At 43.8% G+C, this 19459-nt stretch overlaps 1 protein-coding gene across 1 annotated transcript in view; it reads right to left on the bottom strand.

Annotated features, from left to right (window-relative positions):
- Nucleotides 1–1926: 1926 nt before the first annotated feature.
- The window catches only part of GNB5 (G protein subunit beta 5), a 29612-nt gene continuing 12079 nt past the window's right edge, over nt 1927–19459 (bottom strand). Inside the window, exons 4-12 of the mRNA XM_026060681.1 lie at nt 17323–17364; nt 16392–16468; nt 14728–14860; nt 10611–10754; nt 7248–7339; nt 7078–7126; nt 4305–4401; nt 3015–3181; nt 1927–1986 (exon numbers count right to left, since the gene is read on the bottom strand). Of these exons, the coding sequence (XP_025916466.1) occupies nt 1927–1986; nt 3015–3181; nt 4305–4401; nt 7078–7126; nt 7248–7339; nt 10611–10754; nt 14728–14860; nt 16392–16468; nt 17323–17364 (861 nt within the window). The remainder of the gene's footprint in view (nt 1987–3014; nt 3182–4304; nt 4402–7077; nt 7127–7247; nt 7340–10610; nt 10755–14727; nt 14861–16391; nt 16469–17322; nt 17365–19459) is intronic.

The following is a 19459-nucleotide window of genomic DNA, read 5'->3' as shown; positions in this document are numbered from 1 at the left end:
AAGGCAGAAAGCTGAGCTGCTGCATCTAAGGTAATTTGCAAATACGATTTACCCAAGTGATAGCCCAGGCACTCAATAGTGTTTAGGTGCCTAACTTCTACTGGCGTCACTCTGCGATATGAGGAGAATCCTGTGCTCCCACAAGACACATACTCTGCATTTTTCAGTGCATTCCTGGGTAAAGTGATGAAGATCTGAAAAGGAAACATCACATTAGCTGCGATTCTACTAGGCAGGAAAACACAATCTGAATTCTGGCCTCCTAAATATAGAAGGAACTCAGATGGAGTACAGATCAGGTATTTTCAAGGACTGCTCTCTCACCATTACTGTTGCTCACCTTGAGTATTTTCAGAAGATATTGCAGAAGCAATTTGCTGATAGATCTGGATTTCACATGGCTCTTTGCTGGACAAATGCTCCAAGAAACTGTACGTTGCAAAAAATAAATGCCAAGAAACACAAACAATAGCTTCTATTACAATTACCTAACTGATGGGAAAAAATGACTATATACACATTTGCAATATGTAAAATACAATTTATTATATTTAGGCCATTCATAAGTATCAACACAATGTAGTATGTTCAAAACAAATATCTTACCAATAAATACTATCTAAACATTAATATTCATCTTTAGATCAAATGTGTACAGTGTAGTGACTCAGTATTGCACAGTGAGCTCTATATGACATTACATTTTCCATAGTGCATTCAGTTTTTTACAGGGACAGTTTGCCACAAATATTGCAAAGCACTGGAGTGGACTTTTCCAAGTGGAAACAGCTGAATTATTTCATTAGGGTCTGAAGGCTGACCTTTCCCCTGAAATGGCCAGAACTGGTCATGGATTCATGGAACCTAATGTTTTCATGAAAGAGGAGACTTCTTTTCTAAAACAATTTTTATACAACTTAAAAAAATCCATTTTTAAATAGAATTAGGTTATTGAACATCTAACTTATGTGAACAGCCAACTCCAGTGATCGTTTGTTTACTGTTTACTGTTTCAAACTAAATCTAAATCATACCTTTCATCTTTTCAGATATGTATCTTATTACTTGCATTTTGGAGGCCAGACTCTGCTGGCGCCTGGCATTACTCCAATACTTCACTCCCTAAGTACTTCTGTTCAGCTCAACTCAGCACCCATCCGTATGAGCAAAGGTGACACATTCTAATCTCAATAGTTTCCAGTGTATGAATACAGATAGAATTTTCCAATAGTTCTATAATTAACTATATCTCCATTTACCTGAATATATCTTAATTCTACAGCATTGGCTCCACGCGGCTCCAGTCCTGCTTTATATCACATTAGGACGTTCACACAGAGGGCCAGGTCCTGCAAGCACATGTGGCCAGTTACACTGCTTCCCTGAAACCTACCTGCTCATCGATCTGCTGGGACTGCTCATTCTGGTAAGCACGGTACCTGTATCACATGTTTGCAGGACTGTGACTTAGAGTACTTCTTCAAATAATCACTGCTGTTTGCGCTGAGGTCCAGTTATGACAAAACTGCCTTCACTTCAGTGAGAGATCTGTTAGAGTAAGGACTGTACAGTTTGGCTTGTAAGGTCTAAACTCTATTTACATTAACTTATACTGCTCTCGTATGGCACAAGGACCTTAAAATGGGAATATATTGCCTTTATACACATTTAAGGCTATATTACCCTGCCAAAGTGGTGTGAACTGGCCAACATGTAAATAAGGATCGTGATCAYAGAATGGCTATGACTGACTTGGAAAAGACTTGACCATCAGCATAATGGTGCCTAGTGCTTAGCATGTAGTATCCCTTTATGTAAAAGAAAATTCACTCATCAAGTGATACAATTAAAAATTTCTAAGAAACTACTGGTTAAAATAGTACCTCATGATTATGTAAATCATGTTTATATCCCTCAACTTTGCAGTTAATCTTTTTGTATACATTTAGATTCTTTAAATTCAGACAACAGAGATGACACTTCTATCTAAAAAGGAAGTAGGAAAAAACAGGGATTGAAAGGATTCATTTTTTTGTACAAAAAATACCTTTTTATCACAACAGCCTGTACCTTCACAGTGGGCCCTTTGCTGCTCTACTTAGTACCAGGGTTCGGCCATCCATAATGCCATCATAAAGTATCAGAGAGTTGTTTTTCTTTCCACTTCTCAATATCAAAATTCAACACACTACTATGGAATATTTCCAAAGTCTATTTCCAAAGTCTTATGCTTATATATAAAATAAAATCAGGAATCTTTTTTTTTTTAATTTACCATAAAAAGAAACTCAGTTCATGCAAATAAATACATAATGTGCACAGAAGTACTCATTTCTATCATACAGATGACTTCAGAGAAAAGTCTCTTTTTATATTTAACTAAACTAGTTCTAGCAGAAGGTAGTTTCAAAAACAGAATTAAAAACATTTCATTTTACTACAAGTTGATGGTTGCTATGTGTTCAAGCAGATTACATTTTCTACCTAGTTGTGTTAATCTGTGGTTTCAGTATCACCATTTTATAGTGTAGCAAATATTTGATTTTTGGGGTGTTTTTTATGCAGCTTTTGTAGTCCAGGGTATAAGTCTTCATTTGATTTTAGATACAGGATCTCAGGTTAAGCCCAGATCTGCAGAAAGAGATTTGAACAATCATTTATGACATTGACTATTCTATCAAACATTTAAAATTTGGCAAGGCAGTCAGATTATTGGTACAAGCTGTCAGCAACAATGATATGAGGCAAAATTATGATTTTAAGCCATAAATTCAAAATTCTCTTAAAAGTTCTGCTAGCATTTTGTGGGGATTTTTTGTTTTGAATTTCCTGTTCATTTTTTTTACTTAACAGAGAAATATTGCTTAAACCTAAATCTTTGTTGCTTCTCTACAAACATTTCATTTTGTTGAAAATCTGGGGGATTTTAGTCCCTCTAGAGCCAATTTACCTGTGATAACTCCTCTCTCACCCTCTTTTTTTAAACACCCAAACCAAGTCCTCCAAATGCTTACTCTCAGAGTGTGGTCCCAGGATCCCGAGCAGAACGCTGTCCCATCAGGAGACACATGCAAGGTGCTAACACGATTTTCATGGCCAAATAGAATGGACACACGAGACCCTTTCAGCACATCCCAGACATTTATGGTGTAATCATTATAACCTGCAAACAGTAGACGACCTACAAAGAGAATTAGATTTGTACAAAATAAGGTCTTAAGCAGTAAGATTTCTAGACTGCAGCAAGGGCCTTCTGCAGGACATTCATCACCAAACCAGCCACAACCCATATTTCCTGTGCCTGCCAGAGGAGACCTCCCTCTGCCTGTCAGTGGGCTGCAAGCACTGCTTCCCACATGCTAGCTATGCTCTTGCTAGATGCATGCCCTCCACAGCTGAGTTATCTGTATTAAATGCTGAATTAATTAAAATTAATTAGTTAAAATATAGTTAAAAATTAAGTTAGTTTAAAATATTCGTTGAAAATACATGGAATCTGTTCAGTCATTAGAGATAAGGGATCAATCCAAAGTAATGAGAGACTGAAAAAGCACTTCAGTTGCTATTGTGGGTCAGAATATTCTGCTCAGACTTTACACAAGAACAGCTTCACAAAGTTGAATACAAATGGTTGAACAGTTTGGTAAGTGATTCACTATCCCCAGCAGTTCTGCCATGGTGCTTGTGACTGTCCCCAGACCAYCTGTGTGGCAGTCGGAGGGGCAGCTCCCATCGGGGTGGCAAGACGCGCCACACGCTCGTCCCCAGGTGGGGCGGCGGAGGCAGCTTTGGGCTTGTCCAGGGGAGGGGAGGGGAGGAAGGGAGGGAGGAGAGAAAGGACTCAAGCTCAGGTCTCTGGATCGGTAGTGAAAAACAGTTAATGGCTCTGTCTTCATGCCCCTCTAACATACTTTTACCATCTATTAATCATTTATTATCCTTTATAAACTATTTATGTGAGTGTGCTTAATATTTTAGTTACATTTCATGTTTCCTTTGAAATGTTTTTAATCATTACCATGTAATTCTAGGCCAGCTGTAGTTAATGGTAAAATATTTCCTGCCTTCGGTGGGGCCAGAAAAATACTCTTCATCACTACAGCTAAGCAATAGCCAGTTAGGTTACTTAAGGAATATTTTTTCTTTACAGAGGAAAAAAGGCTTCCATGCACTAAATATTTCTTTCGGTATTTAATGTTGCTTTTATCTGTAATAGCAAATGCTTTATCAAATTAAAACTGACAAAACTTTACAATCTGCACCAAATCCCAACACCAAGATAACATCCAAAATCCAGGTCTCACCACTGAGGGAGAAGTCCACACTAGATGCTCCAAAAATGATGCTCTCTTTGGAATAAATTGCTACTTCTCTATCTGCACGAAGGTCATATAAACGACACTAGGATTAAAACAAAAACAACACACATGCCTCACTAAAAGCTAGTGTCAATAGTTACTACTCTTGTTGAAAAAATGTGAGTGGGAAGGACCCCAGCTTAACAGGCATCACAGGAAACTGCTGCTTGGCTTCTTTCCTTTTGCTACTTCTGCCCACTGTAACTGGGAATCCTCAGGAGTCCAGTGGGGTCTAAACAACACAATGTTGTTTTGTATTAACTGAGTGAGGAACTTGCTTTTCCAAACCACTTCTCTAAATCTCCAGTCTGTCCTGCTGTAAAGAGATTAGTGCTGATTTTTGGATCCTGGGTACCCACAGAAAGTCCTCCCACTCTCAGCTTACCCTCCTGCTTCCCCACTGTGGTTCCTTACATTTTAGGGTACTCTGATGCTTCCTAGCTGTGCAGAGGGGACAGTCTTTAAAGCCAATGGTCTAAGCGATAATTGGAATCCGGGAGATGCAGGATTAAATCCCTCATCTGCTTCAGGCAGACTGACTGTAGAGCATGGTGGTTGGGACAGTCCCTTGGCATGAGGGAAGCCTAAGTGCTAATCCTTGCTCTGAGTAAGACAGGACAGAAAACAGCCACTGGTCTAATGGGAGGCCTGTCTGTCTCAACAGCAAGGCCACCCAAATCTGAAAAATCAACATGAAAATAATTTGTGATACATTTTTATACAAATCTTTGGTTTCTGTTTCTTAGAGAAAATCCCCAATCACCTCCACAWCCTTAAATTTCTGTTTTAATTATTTGCCAATGTACTTAGGCTTGTTTAACATGGAAATAATGTATAGTCAGATCAAATTTCAGTGCCCTTCAGAATTGCAGCCTGTTAGGCCTGAAATCAAAATGCATTTTTGAAACTATTTTAACTGAAAATCTTCCTTAATATGTTGAGTTTAAGCAAACACTGGCCAGGTGGGTTTGTTAATATTAAGACTTAACTAATGAAAAATGGCTGATATTCAAGTCTGCACATAAAGGAAAGACTGTTTTATTCACAGCATCATGGTAAGCTGCCAGGTATTTGAAGTCTAAGTTTCCCAGTGCTATGCACTAATGAATAATTCTATCTGAATATCCTGATACAGAGTCAGGGTCACCTCAGGTGACAGTACTGCTCTGTGAACACACTTTTATGATTTCCCTCCAGACAGTCAGGATTATCTGTTCCCCCAAATCCCCAAGGATACAAATCAGGTCAAGGATACCAGTCAGTGTACCAGTCTGTAACACGGAAAACATGAACTTCTTCATTTAAACAATTGAGTAGGCAGAAACTGCCGAAGCCTCTGTCAAAAGTACAAAGATGGAATTTTCCATTCTCCTGTTCAGGTCAGGGGAGTCAGAAATAGTTAAGTAAGAAAACTCATCAAATGAATTAATAAGCACAGGAGCCCAGAGCCAGTGGTACTGGGGGTGGGTGGGTGGGAAGAAAGTGGAATTGGAATTGGAATTTAATGATGGAGAATTTCTCCATCTCTCTCAACATCTGACATACTCCAGTGCCACATCTGAATGCACAGAGATGCACTGGGCTCACCACAGAGCTAGTGGTGTTAATTTATAGCAGAAGCTTTCAAGATCTAAAAGCAGCATACATTTTTTCCAGAAGTGCCACGGCAGGTCTCCACATCCAGTGAAGTCCAGGGGAAAGTTTCTGTTGAGGTTAGCCAGTTTTGGAGAAGACTCAAAATGTGCTTGGAAGACAGTACTTCAGAAAGATTCTTCACCCTCGTGCAACTCAGTGCGATGTTTGAAGAGACAGGAGAAGCAAGGTGCCAGGTGCCTCTTGCAGATTCCCTTTTGAATTAGGACTACCGTCAGCTCAGCTCCTGCGAGACTATGCCTATGGGCAGACTGCTGTCCCTTGTGGACACCCACTGACTGCAGCGAGATCCGCTGGCCCATGCAGATCATGCAGGGGCCTGAGGGCACCAGCAGATAAATGGTATTTTGCATGCAATGCACTGACCAAAATTACGAATCAAAATGTACTGTGCCCCCTCCTAGCAGCATGTTCATAGATAGTAAGATTTGGCAAGAGCTATTATATCATCAAGGATGACTTGGATGCAATGACTCATCCCAGTAAAAAGCATTGGAAATATGAGTCAGGCTCACAGGAAGGGAATATAGCCAAGGGCAACCTGGGGCTGCTTTCCCAGGATACACAGAGCTTCTAAGGTAAATTGACTGGATCTGCCCTGCACTGCACTGCTGAGACCACTGCCCCTCTGTATCTGCCTTGCTTCCTCCCTTGCAGGGATGTGCACATTTGTGGTCAGGCTCTGTTCATGCCCTTGCAATGTGCTGGTCCTTCTAACACAAGCTGTAGGTTCCTCCTATGCTATGATCAATGACTGCATGTGGTCAAATATCTTCTAGTAAGACAACTAATTCTGATCATAAAACTTCAAAAAATAGAAAATCTGTAATGGAATATTTGGAGAATACCTCATGCAGAAAACTACAGAGGTCACCTAAAAAGCCTTACTAGAATTTTCCGGTAGCATCATATATATTATATTAGAGAATTATTGTTTCTGTGACTTTGGTGTCACAGGCCCAGTTTAGCCATTTAAAGATATCTGTAGATGTGACCTGGTCTTTTAGGAATATCTGACTTGAGAGGTAACAGATCTTCCCTAAACTAGGTTGCTGAATTAACATACCGTGGCATCGTCTGAACCAGAGGCAAAAGCATCTCCACTTGGGTAATATCTGTGCATGAGTAAAAGAAGACCAGAACACATTACATTACTTGAATGAGGTCAGACTTCAATAATAGAACCAGTGCATGGCTCAACATCACAAACGTGTCCTCACCCAGAAACATACTGACCTGACACTGTTGATATCTGAATCATGGGTCTCAAATGACTGGATGCACTGACCAGAGCGCATATCCCAAACCATGGCTTTCTTGTCACATCCCTAACAAGACAAAAAAATTCACTACAGTTGTGCAAATGGTGACACGCACCCCTCATGTGTCTGAGGTGCATGTTCAAGCCCAACTATGTTCACAGGGCTCTGAACATCACAGCTCCGAGGAGAATTAAGCAGCAAAGCAGACCCAGAGTTTGCCATACTGGAACCCCCAAAACTGATGCAGCTGGAGTTTGGAGGAATGTATGACACAAAGGACACAAAGGCTAAGGGGGTGCCACGTACGAGCACTCGCGTAGTGCTGCGGTACCGCTCAGCGAGGGGAGGCTGGCGAGGCGTTCTTGTGCAGACAGGCCCAAGGTGCTTGCGCATGCTGTCCAACACCGACCAGCACTCACTGCATTGCTCTGCTAATGCCGCTGCCGTGCCTGCATCCTGCAATCCCCACCAACAAACAAACCTGCATGACTGACTCATTCTCTACCACTTAACATGCCTGATATAAAAAATTAATACCCAGCACTTAAAGTTTTAGGACAAATTCTTTTTATACACTGAAACAGAAAATGAAATAATTGTATCTGGAGGGTCCCCTGCCCACCCTCCCACTAGATTTAACTCCTGCTGTGGCTCTATGTCCATGTGCTCTATTGCGAGGTCACTTAGACAAAAGAAGTGTAACACCATCTCATCTCATTGTGAAAACCTAACCCGTCCTTCCAAGCTGTGCTTTAGAAAGATCATTTAATGCTCGGTCCTCAGGGTAGCGACCGTCTCTTACACGAAGGGCCAGCTCTGGCCTCATTCTCAGCTGCAGTGTCTCATTACTGTCACAATACTAGTGACAAGAGAAAGAACATAGGGGTTTTTTTCAAGGGTGATGGGAGATTTTAATAAGTATGACCCTGCTAAAGGGAAGGCAGTAAGGAGGCTTAGCTCAGGGGACCTCTGACTTTCTGTGCAGATCCCAGTAGTCCCAGAGTTGTGCAGGGAGTGTGGTGCAGGCTAGGCCTCCTGCCTGCTCCTGCCTAGCAAGCACATTCTGCTGAGCAGACTGTAGCACACGCATTATTTATTTTTAAGCAGATATAATTGCTAGTTAAACTAAACAGTCTCCTCACAATTCACATCTCTCTCTCTTTTTCTTTTCCCGCAACTCTCTAATGAAATTAAATCCTAGTTTTTTACTAATGATGCCATTATTTAAAGGAGATAATGTTCCTTCTGTACCAGCTTGTGGTTTCTGCATAAGGGAAAACATACAAGATGGAGAACATTTTGGATTCAACAGATTTCCCTCTGAAATCCAGCCACAACCCAAGCCCAGCCCTTCACATTGCTTCCATGTGCACCATTCTTGCTGACCTCTCTGGGAGTTTGGGGGCAAGACCAATCTGACAAGCTGGTCCTTTGATTGAGGTTTTGAAGGAGAAATCAGCAACCACCTGCGGAGAGATGGGCCCCCTGAGTGCTATCAAACTTACCCCAAGGAACAGTGCTCAGAGAGCACTGAGCACAACATCTAGGGGCTCAGCCCTGAGCTCACCCAACTCTCTAAGGAGGGCTGTGATTTTTAGTTAAGTAGTTAAATTTAACAGTACCCAGTCTACATGCTGTAGTATTGGAATTGCTTATTCCACCTCAAGGTTACTGTATTATGTAGCCATAATACAGCGAGCCTCTCTATGCCACTATAACTTCAGGCTGTACTACTTACTGCTTTGGCTATATCCACATCAAATCAATGTAAGACAAATCTTTGCTGTGGTGGTATTTTGCATTTGATGAGTTAAGTCCCTGTAAGCACAGACATGCCCAAGCTGCTATATCGACACAAGTATTACATATTCTCTTAGTGGTACCATAGCTGCTTGTGATTCTTTGCCCTATAATAAGCTGAGCTGTTCTCATGGAGAATGAATCTGTCCTTTCTGGGAAGTAAGCTGAGTTACAGAAAAGCCTGGGAAGACTAATGCACTCAGATGGAATTAGCTTTCAGTCACGCTTCAGAGCAGCTGTGCTAGCAGCAGACAAACCGGGCCAATGTGTTAGGCTCTACTCATGATGGGCCAGCCAAATTAAATAAAAGAGCCATAACAGAAGAGGTCAGGTTTATTGTGTATAGACAGCACTTTGACTCAGAGCACGACAAGTGGAATCTCCTAATCCATGGTCAGCAACCTCTGGCACAATAGCGAGCAGCAGGACCAGCACAGGGCTAGCACCAGCGGGGACCACAGCACCTTGGGAGAGGCACCTCTGTGAGGCAGCAGCTGCAAGCTCCTGGCTGCTATTACACTCCAAGCAAAGGTACCTACTTTCCCCTTAGAAACCAGGTACCTTCAGCAAAGTTACTGGTAGCAACCTGCCTCCTTAAGAGGTCATCACACAGCTCCTGCCAATTAGTACCAGCACATTCAACCTCTAACGTGGGAAAGAACACCACCACCTTGAAAGGGAACTAAGCCTTGTCCAAATCACCTTTATACCTCGCTTGACTTACTGCCTGGTTAAATGCCAAGCAGTCGCAGCTCAGTTGCCCTGGGGAGAGCAGTTCCTCAGCAGCCAGCTAAGAATGAGAAGATGCACCGTGTACTTTCCCAAACTAGCTCTGCGGGCCCTGCTAGGTTTGTATATTCCTCTGGGCCAAGATAGGGAGGCAGGCAGCATTTGCCTGACTAAGGGGCTTTAAATGCCTCTAGTACCACTGGAAGGCAAAGGGTACTTAGCAACAGCTGAAGATGTGGCCACACCTCATCTGTGTCCGCTCCAACTTGTGCTAGAGTTAAGCCAGTGCCTAAGCTACCCCCTGGCTTCTGGGGAGCAGTTGAGCAACACAGCGGCATGTACATTATTTACAGCCCCGCTTCGATGCCCTGAGCAGCAGCCTGGCACTCCCTGTCCCTGACTCCTAACAGCTGGGTGCGAGAAAGGAGCCAAATGTGAGAGGCTGTTTGCTGTGCGGAGGCTCCCATGTAAGGGGGGTTCACACCTCTGCCTGCTTTATGAACCCGCTGCTTTAACTCTGAGCCTTTTCCTTTCCCAGGAGAAGCTTTGTTTTGATCATGAGCTGGACTGTTTTAGTGTGGGGTGGAATTTGTTAAGTAAGCAGAACTGCAGTCAGACTGGCGGTGTGGGTTTGACCCCACAGTCAGAGGTTTAATTTGCTCCAGCTTGGGAAATGTGCTTGCAATGAGTGGATTTCACTGGGTCTCCCACTAAATACTCCAGTATTCTCTTAATAAGATCATGAGCCTCCTGCTTTGCTGCCTTTTCCCTTCCACATACCTTAWTTTTATATTAAGCTCCTGCTTACCCCAGAAACGAAGGTATTTCCCGTTTCAGAAGGGGCCAGATCCAGACACAGAACATCAGCTCCATGACCATGGAAACTCTGTAGAAGCTGCCCACTCTCAACATCCCAGAGTGCACAAGTCCCATCTCCACTTGCTGTCAGGATCTACAGGACATGGCAAGAAAAGGCACGATACAAAAATCAGCATATGATCTTCAAGTTTATGAAGAAACCCCTAGCATCCTACACATATACCAAGAACGGCTTCAATTTCATATAATACTATGCAATAAATCAAAATCATAAAAACAATGTGGATCTAAGCAGAGTTTGCRTTTTTTATTTTTTAAGAAAAGAAAGTAGAGTGGAAAGGAAAGGAGTATTGACACAGCTATTACTATACAGTGTACACATTATTAAATAATGGTCAGTTTTGTGCAGTGGGGTTTGAAGAACTGATGTCAACAGGGTTCTTCTGGTATTTCTGTATCCTCCAAAAGGAGGTAAAACCAGATTTATATTCCTGTCTTCCCAGGTACATAATCCTCTCCACAGTTAGGCTGCTGGAATTCAAATGGAGTGAAAAAAAGAAAGAACTGTTGGATTTAAATATACCTGTTTTAGTATACCTGTTTAACTCTCTACATTTTTTTCTGCCTGAAATAACCAGGTCAAACCCAAAAAACTGAATTTCATGGACTTTCTGAAAGGGAAGTGAGTCTGTCTAGACAGTTGTTTGACAAGTCCATCACCTCTCACTTGTCCAAAACCATTTATGCGTGAAACGACTTGAGCATATACTGACTGAACATAGATCACAGCTTCTCTCATCTGCTGCAGTGCTTGCAGAAAGCACATGTGATCATGGCTTGTTATTGTGGTTAAATCCTGATGATGCTCAATTGTTCAAAATTTCCCCTTGGCACTCAAAGCTGTTATGCAATCACAAATTCTGTAGGTTGAAAGGGTGCCTGTGCACGAGCATGGAAGAGACAAAGGCGAACTTAGGAGACCTTTCAGTTTWGTACACAGGCTATTTTCATGTTCAGTGAAGAAACTCAAGGGATCCCAGTGAGTAGTCAGAAGCCAAAAAGAAAATGCACTTCAAGAAGAAAATTATCACACAACTGTGAAGACATTCACAGAGCTGCATAAAGGTTAAACACAGATCATGTTTGACAGATGCTCCAAAAACCTCTCTCATAAAGAGAGGTCTGCAAAAATTGCAGAACAGACTATTGTGAATCCTGCAGTAGAGACATGCTAATATCCTGAGATTAGCAGACTAGCAGAAGGAAGTCCTAAATTATCTTTTAGCCCAGCTTTGAGCCTCAAYTGATAATTTTCTCTATTCTCTGGAATATTTGTACTTCAGGATGAGGGACAGAGACTTTCAGCTCTGAGGATCTGCTCTTGTAATAGCATGTAAGAAAGATAGGAGGGGCGTAGAGGTAACTAAAGGTGTAAGGGGATGGTCTGTTGGCAACCCATAGCTGCAGCTCCAGATAACGTTTAACACAAAACGCTTTGGACTCAAGTTCAGGGTATTGTCGTACAAAACCAGAAAGGAATGAAGAATCATTGCTTTTAGATGTTCATTTCCCTCCATCGGGGCGCCAGCAGCGTGGGATGGGGGATCCTTGCCTGTCACCTGGCGGTAACAGGCCGCACTTGCACACCGCTGGGGGAGCCCGGGAAGCACCGGTCCTCCTTGCTGCCCTCACCGACCCCCAGCCTCGCAGTGCCAAGCGCAGGCCGAGGGCAGCAGTGGGGGAAAGCAGTGACCCCCGCTCTGTCTTCTCAGCCGCACGGTATGCCCCACGGGCTGCACTTTGATTCTCAGCTCTGGGAAGCGTGGGAGCTGGGAGCATGGCTGGCTTCCCCGTGCAAAACACTCGAGATCCCAGTTAACCGCTGCTATTAATATACACAGAGCACTGTCACATGGGGAGCATTATCACACACCGTGACTGTGGATACCCAGTTTAAGCAGCTGGTCTCTCCTGGCTCTGTGGGGAGCTGAGGCAGAGACGCTCCCTCCGGCTGCTGTGAAGGCAGCGCGCGCCTCTCCCAGCGCAGAGCCAGCCCAGGCCTGGCGCGGGAGCGTGAGGAGGGGCAAGGCGGGGGAAGGATGGGACATCTCGCAGCGCCACGCAGCCTGAGGTCGGCTTTAACCGGCGACGCATCACCCCCAGCTCTCCTCCCTTTCCATTGCGCCTACCAGACGCCTAGGGACCCCGGCCCCTACATTCCCCCCTGACTTTCACCACTCTGCAGGAAACCTGAGCCCTTCCAGAAAGCAGCAGAGGCAGCAGAGCAGCGCTCGTGAACCTGGTGCTGGGTGCTGCGGGCGCTCCTCGCTCTTGCTGGCGCCGGGCTTGGGGAGGCCTCGAGCACGGGCCAGGACCGGGAGCAAGCCCACTACTGCTGCAAGCCAGGGGAGCAGAGCTGCCCAGCACAGCCCAGCGCGGGCTGGGAAACACCAGCGTAGCCTGCTTGTTTCACCTCACAGCTTCAGAGCTAGTGAATAATTTTAGTACTTAGGCCATTAGATAAGAGGAGAGAGATAAGAAATTCAAGATGCTCTATTATCTTTTACAAAACTGTGTCCTAGCAGAGGCTTAGACAGCCCAGTTCTGTATTTTTAAATAAAGCAGAGCTATAAATGTTCACTGAAAAGCATAAGCCTATCAATCTCAAGAAAATTTCATTATAAATTCTTCAGAAAAGTCTCTGAATCACTGTATATACAGCATCTAAATCCACTGTTGGTATTATTTAATAACAGTGATACATTCCCTTCAACACCAATGTAATTTTGTATGTAATGTTTTCTATATATAATATGGAGAAAAAAGATCCAAATTTTCTTTCTTTTTTATTATGAAAAATAAATATTTTTTGCTTTTTGTAGGATTTAATCACAATGCATATAGGTATGAACAAGAAAACAAAATACTGGTTYTTCTATCTCACCAAAAGGTTTCCACTTAATTTGGATGCTGTTCTAATTATACAGGGCTCCTGCACAGCAAGGTCCCAGCTAAGCGTGCCTGAGCGCTGTGGTACCTCCAGGCCTTCCGTTTCCATGGCAATAGACTTGAATTAGCACCTCAGAGTCATTACTGAAACCACAGAATGGCAAATAGCAGCTTACTCTTGGGTATCTCATGTCTGGAAATAGAAACAATCAGAGCTCATATTTCTTTCATAAGAGCTCCGAATATCTAGAAAGAAGGGAACAAGTGTATTCCCTTTGTACCCAGCCCTGCTGCCACGGAGAACAATGAAAACGCTCCCTCCTTCCCTTTATTTTGCTACAGAGCTGTAGAGCCAGAGCGGGTGAGAGGATTATTCTGGCTTCTTTCATTCTTTCATGTTCCTGAAGAAACAGATCTTTTAGATGTTCAGTACAGAGGAAGCTGGCCTAGTCTCAGAAGAGGTGGGTTTTGTTCCTTGCTTTGCTACTGACTCCCCCTGCGACCTTGAGCAATCGCTGGTTCTGTGCGCTTCAAATCCCAGCTGCGAAACGGGGATAACATCACTTCCTTTCTCTCTCTCTYGGGAATACACCACTACACATAGAGAGAGAGCCAGCCCTGTGGGACCCTCATCTTGAGCTCACATATCTCACTTGGTACAAACAAAAAGTACTAAGAAGGAAAGCACAATACTTGCAAAAGCAAAGTTGGCTAGACATCCAGGACAAATTAGGCCAACAACACAGTCTCCACCAGCTGGCACAGCACATACCCAATCTAGTSTTACCTGAACTGGGTTTTTATTTATTTGTATTAGTTTGAGCTCCTAAAAGCACAAGCCAGCAGAGATCTAATGAACAGCACCGGTAGCAGCGAGCTCCCTTCACCGGGGAGCAGCAAAAGGGTCAGGCCTTTGCAGGGAGCAGCCGTGACGATGGCAGCCACCACATGGGCTGCTACAAGCATTTCCTTACAACAGCTTTCGCAGCACCTTCACTGCCACCAGCGAGGGTTTTTCAGCAGCCCCTGCATGGTGCAGAACATGGCACTGGGTGCCAAAATGCTTCAGGTGCAAGGAAGGTTACTTGCACCAAGTACAAATGCAGCCCAAGTTAGGCATGGCGAGACAGTGAGCAGCAGGTAGGGAATGCATTTACCTGCATGTCTGAGTTAGTGAAGCTGCAGGCAGACAAGTAGTTTGTGTGCATTGCAACGGATTTCTTCTTTGCAGCCATATTTTCATTTTTGTCAAATGTCAGTGGGTACACAGAACACTTGTTGTCCAGGCCTCTAAAGAGAATAATAATAGTAATAACAGAGAGAAGGGAGCTGGTTAAAACTGCARTGACAAAAGGCAAGCGGCGATAAGAAGGAAACCACCTGGCAGCGCTGCACTGCCAAATCCTTATGATCACTGACTTCCCTGTATTATGCTAGCTGGGAATCTCCTTGTGCAGGGAAGCCTCAGATGCCTCACCACACTGTTTACTTTACAGTACTTCAGCAGCTGAAATCCAGTATTTTTTGCCCTCGTCTAGTTTATAAATGGCACTGAAAGAAACTTCCGTAAAGTATAAACCGGGAGGTGAGACAGCAGTCACCTTAGGGTTAATTTTTTTGCATAAAGCCAAACCGGCATTTTTCTATTGACCTTTGTGATTGTGAGTACTGGTCTTTAAAGTGCTGTTATTCCTCTACCTTAATAAATATGACCTAACTCCTATGGAAAGATGGTACAGCAAATTAATACGTGTGGAGACAGAGTTTTTAAAAAGAGTTTGGAAAAATGGCAATATAAATACTGACTCTGTAGCTAGTGTGTCCAACTACCAACTGTATCTACACCAGATATGATTGGGTCTCACGGGCCAGATGTGCCCACTCTGACTCYTTCCTAAAGTCCTAGGAGATTCAGGCTGTGCCCTGGTCTCCGAGATCCCAGGCACACCGCCAACTAATGATTCTGTGTCTTGTATTAAGTGCACAGCACTTAACTGACAGCACAAGAGTTGCACAGAACTAGGTAATGCAACGCATATACACTCTCCCTGCCTGTCTTAGGAGAGTGAAGACAGAGCTTACTTGCCATCTTTGAGTTTTAGTCAAAATCGTACAATTTCCAGAATCCTTCTCCACACACATTTATGAAGTCTCTCTGTCTCAGTCTGCTTCCTTCTACATTTGCTAGCTGCACAGTAAAATAGTCTCCCTTGTTCCTTTCTCTTGCCCCAAGCTTTCTTTGTCTAATCCATCCATTTTTAAAAGGTGTTTTGCCAATGTCACATCTCTTTGTTTTCTTCCTTGGAAAAAATCCATTTGTTCAAACCTGAGCCCTCAGAGAAGTTGGAGAAGATTATCTTTAATGAGGATGGGGTTACTGCCCCTCCTGCCTCCCCCCCCCCCTCGCCAAGATCTATTCAAGTGCTGATAATCCTTAACGTCTGATCTCTCCCTCAGATATCCTTGTGCTAATTGTCCACCTCTAAGATCATGGTTAAAACAGCTTTCCCTTAAAAGATGTATACAACACACGCAACCAAACTGGAACAGAGAATTGCACGCAGGCAGAATTCCTAAGCCATGATATAAATGCTGAAAGAGGATTATTTGCCATGCTTACACAACAGATGTTATCGCACTGATGTCAGTGGAGATTGTGTGTATGAACCATTATGGGAACAGGATCAGAGGCACTGAGTGCAGTCCTCCTGTTCATGATCAAGACAAGCAAGCTCATAACTGTCAGCATCTGGGAAGCCGCTGGGACACTGCTACAAGGAAAGCCTCTCTGCATAAGCAGCTGCAGAAACTGGGAACTCACCCACAAGCAATGGCACATCCGGATGGGGCATACGCACACGCCATCACCCACGTACATGGCATCGTCACTGCATGTTCCTGAAATACAGGATCTCCGTAAAGCTCAGACATCACCATTTCTCTAACCGGTGCAAGGAAATCAGCTTAGAGTAATATGTTTAATATTGCTGTGGGACCTCCTAGGGGTTGGTGAAAGATACAGATGYTTCCCCCAGTCATAACCCAACTTGAGGCTGGGTAAACCCTGACCATATAACATGGAGGAACAGCAAGAAGATGGACAGTCACTCCCTTCCTGACAGGTTCCACCTTGTTCATGAACCCCAAACTGATCACAGAACATCTTTTATTGGGGTTACTGGACTCGGTGCTTTAGAAGGGTCTCACTGCTGTACGCATGCAGGAGAGTTACAAACATCCTGTTTTTTTCTCAGGTATCTGGAGCAGTGGGTGTTGAGGCGGCACTGGCAGGGCTCAGAAAAGCAGCGGCACCATGCCATGGTGAACACCAAGGCTGAAGGGTTCCAGTTGTTTAAACATGGCACCTGGTACAGCTGTTACCCAGGGAGGATCTCCGTTTCACCAGCCCAGCCTTCCCCCGCAGCAGTGCGTGGCGAGGCAGCTGTTCCCTGCATGCGGAGCCRTGTGCTGGGAGCCCTCTCTGTCAGCAACGGGGGCAGATCCCACCCTGCCAGCAGCACCCTGCTGAGCACGACCAACTCCAGGACGCGGGCCCTTTGCTCAGAGACGTGGCAAGCGAGCTCATTTGCCCTGGACCCCTCAGCCTGAGGTGCTTTTGGAGGTTTGAAGGTTATCCAGTCATCCTGGAGCCTTCTGYGACACACTTGTGAGCCCTCCAACCCACCATCGTTATCCCACCATCATTTGTCCTATGCACAGAAATCTCAGGCTTACTCTAAAGTTTTACCTACCTTGTTGGTAGTGAAGGAATCCCACACGATCACCTTCCCATCCTAAATGAAAGTACACAGATAGAGACAGAAACGCTGAGAAACTGAGGACTTCCAGATGCATTACTGTTAGCCTACTTCCAATATTTCAGGAGAACACTGCTGCTCATTTCTATCCCCTGTTCAGTTCCCTCACAAAATTTTTGTCTTCGTCTTAAGAATAGTACAATGGTGTAACGAAGGACAGAGGAGACACTTCTCATACTAGTTATTTCTTTAACCAGGAAAAGGGCACATCTTCTCCTCACAGAATGACTAATGTGGGCTTAAAAGACTGATTTATTTTTAAAAGGGCTTCCCCTAGCCTGTTTATGAGAAGTTCTTTCATTTACAGCACACATCACAGAAAAGATCGTCTCCCCAGGAAACCATTACTAGAATGAACTCTTACTTGYTTCCTTTCAGCAATGATATATTTCTCCCAGCCTATAGCCACCATCTGTAAAGCCAGCCACATCTCCCATACAAAATCTACTGGTGGCTCTGGCAAAGGCCTTACAAATAAAATAGGTGACCTATATTGCAAATCACTCTCAGAGCTGGCAGCACTCACAGGGACTAYTTATGAATATTGAACTATTTATTCATCTTTGCTTTCCTGTCCTTTATCTGCTTTTCTCTTTACTTCTCACTGCACTTACTTAACTTTCAATTATCCTTTGATGCAATTAGCTAACGAGCCAATAAGAACACTCAGAAAAAAGCAACATAATGGCTTTGTCTATGCGCTCAGGCCAGCTACTTTGTCTTATGCCCATAATATTGCTTATCCTCCCTGTATTTCGAAAGTGRAATGTTTACTGGCAAGAAACAATTGTTGCTGTACCTGGACTCATTACAGTTCTTGAAGTCAAAAGTGAGACCCCTGACATTTCATACAGGCCCGCAAAAAGCTGTGAGATTAACAAGCTCACTCACTACCATTCTTGGTTCAGGATGAACCAATACATCTAGAAAGTAATTATCTCATTACCTTCTCTCAGCTAATGAGACTGGTCTTGAGCAGGTGTCAGGACTGTTTCTCAAAACGCCCAAGCAAATGCAGTAATTTTGGCAGGATGGTTGAGGTTTTCAAGGTTGCACCGATCACATACTGCAGAAAAAATTTCTGTGCACAGAAATCTTCAGAAGAATCAAAAATTTTCCTCTCCCTTTTCCTAATTATTTCTTCTGAACACATGAATTGAAATCATTACTGAATATTGAGTTTGTAAAGAACAAGGAAATAAAGTGTAATTTGGCCTCAAATGCATTCTCTTTATTTTCTATTGTAGTATGGAATACTTAGAGAAATCTGTATATATRCAGGCAAAAACTCTTTAGAGTTTTAACTACAACAGGTGTAGCAATGCTCAGTAACTTGGATTTGTGCTCTCTGAACAAATATGTTGCCAATGAACTGCTTTAAGGGCATCTTGAAAGCACTTGTGCTATACACAGGTATCATTTGCAAAGAGTACATAACACAGCCAAAAGGCCCATTTGGAATTAAATCTGGCAAAGGATGTCAAGGACAACAAGAAGGGCTTCTTCAAATACATCAGCAGCAAAAGGAAGACTAGGGAAAATGTGGGCCTGCTGCTGAATAGGGTGGATGCCCTGGTGACGAAGGATACAGAGAAGGCAGAGTTACTGAATGCCTTCTTTGCTTCGGTCTTTGCTGCTACAGCCAGCCCTCAGGAAYCCCAGAYCCTGGAGACAAAAGAGAAAGTCTGGAGAAAGGAAGWCCTTCCCTTGGCTGAGGAGGATCGGGTTAGAGACCATTTAGGCAAACTTGACACCTACAAATCCATGGGCCCTGATGGGATGCACCCACRAGTGCTGAGGGAGCTGGCRGATGTTATTGCTAGGCCACTCTCCATCATCTTTGAAAGGTCATGGAGAACAGGAGAGGTGCCTGARKACTGGAAGAAAGCCAGCGTCACTCCAGTCTTCAAAAAGGGCAAGAAGGWGGACCCAGGGAACTACAGGCCAGTCAGCCTCACCTCCATCCCTGGAAAGGTGATGGAGCAGCTCATCCTGGAGGCCATCTCTAAGCATGTGGAGAAAAAGATGGTGATCAGGAGTAGTCAGCATGGCTTCACCAGGGGGAAATCAT

Source organism: Apteryx rowi, unplaced genomic scaffold (assembly GCF_003343035.1).
Source record: "Apteryx rowi isolate R43461 unplaced genomic scaffold, aptRow1 scaffold_17, whole genome shotgun sequence".
Classification (NCBI taxonomy): Eukaryota; Metazoa; Chordata; class Aves; order Apterygiformes; family Apterygidae; genus Apteryx; species Apteryx rowi.
The sequence above is the reverse complement of the archived record's forward strand: the minus strand, read 5'-3'. Positions and strand labels throughout refer to the sequence as shown.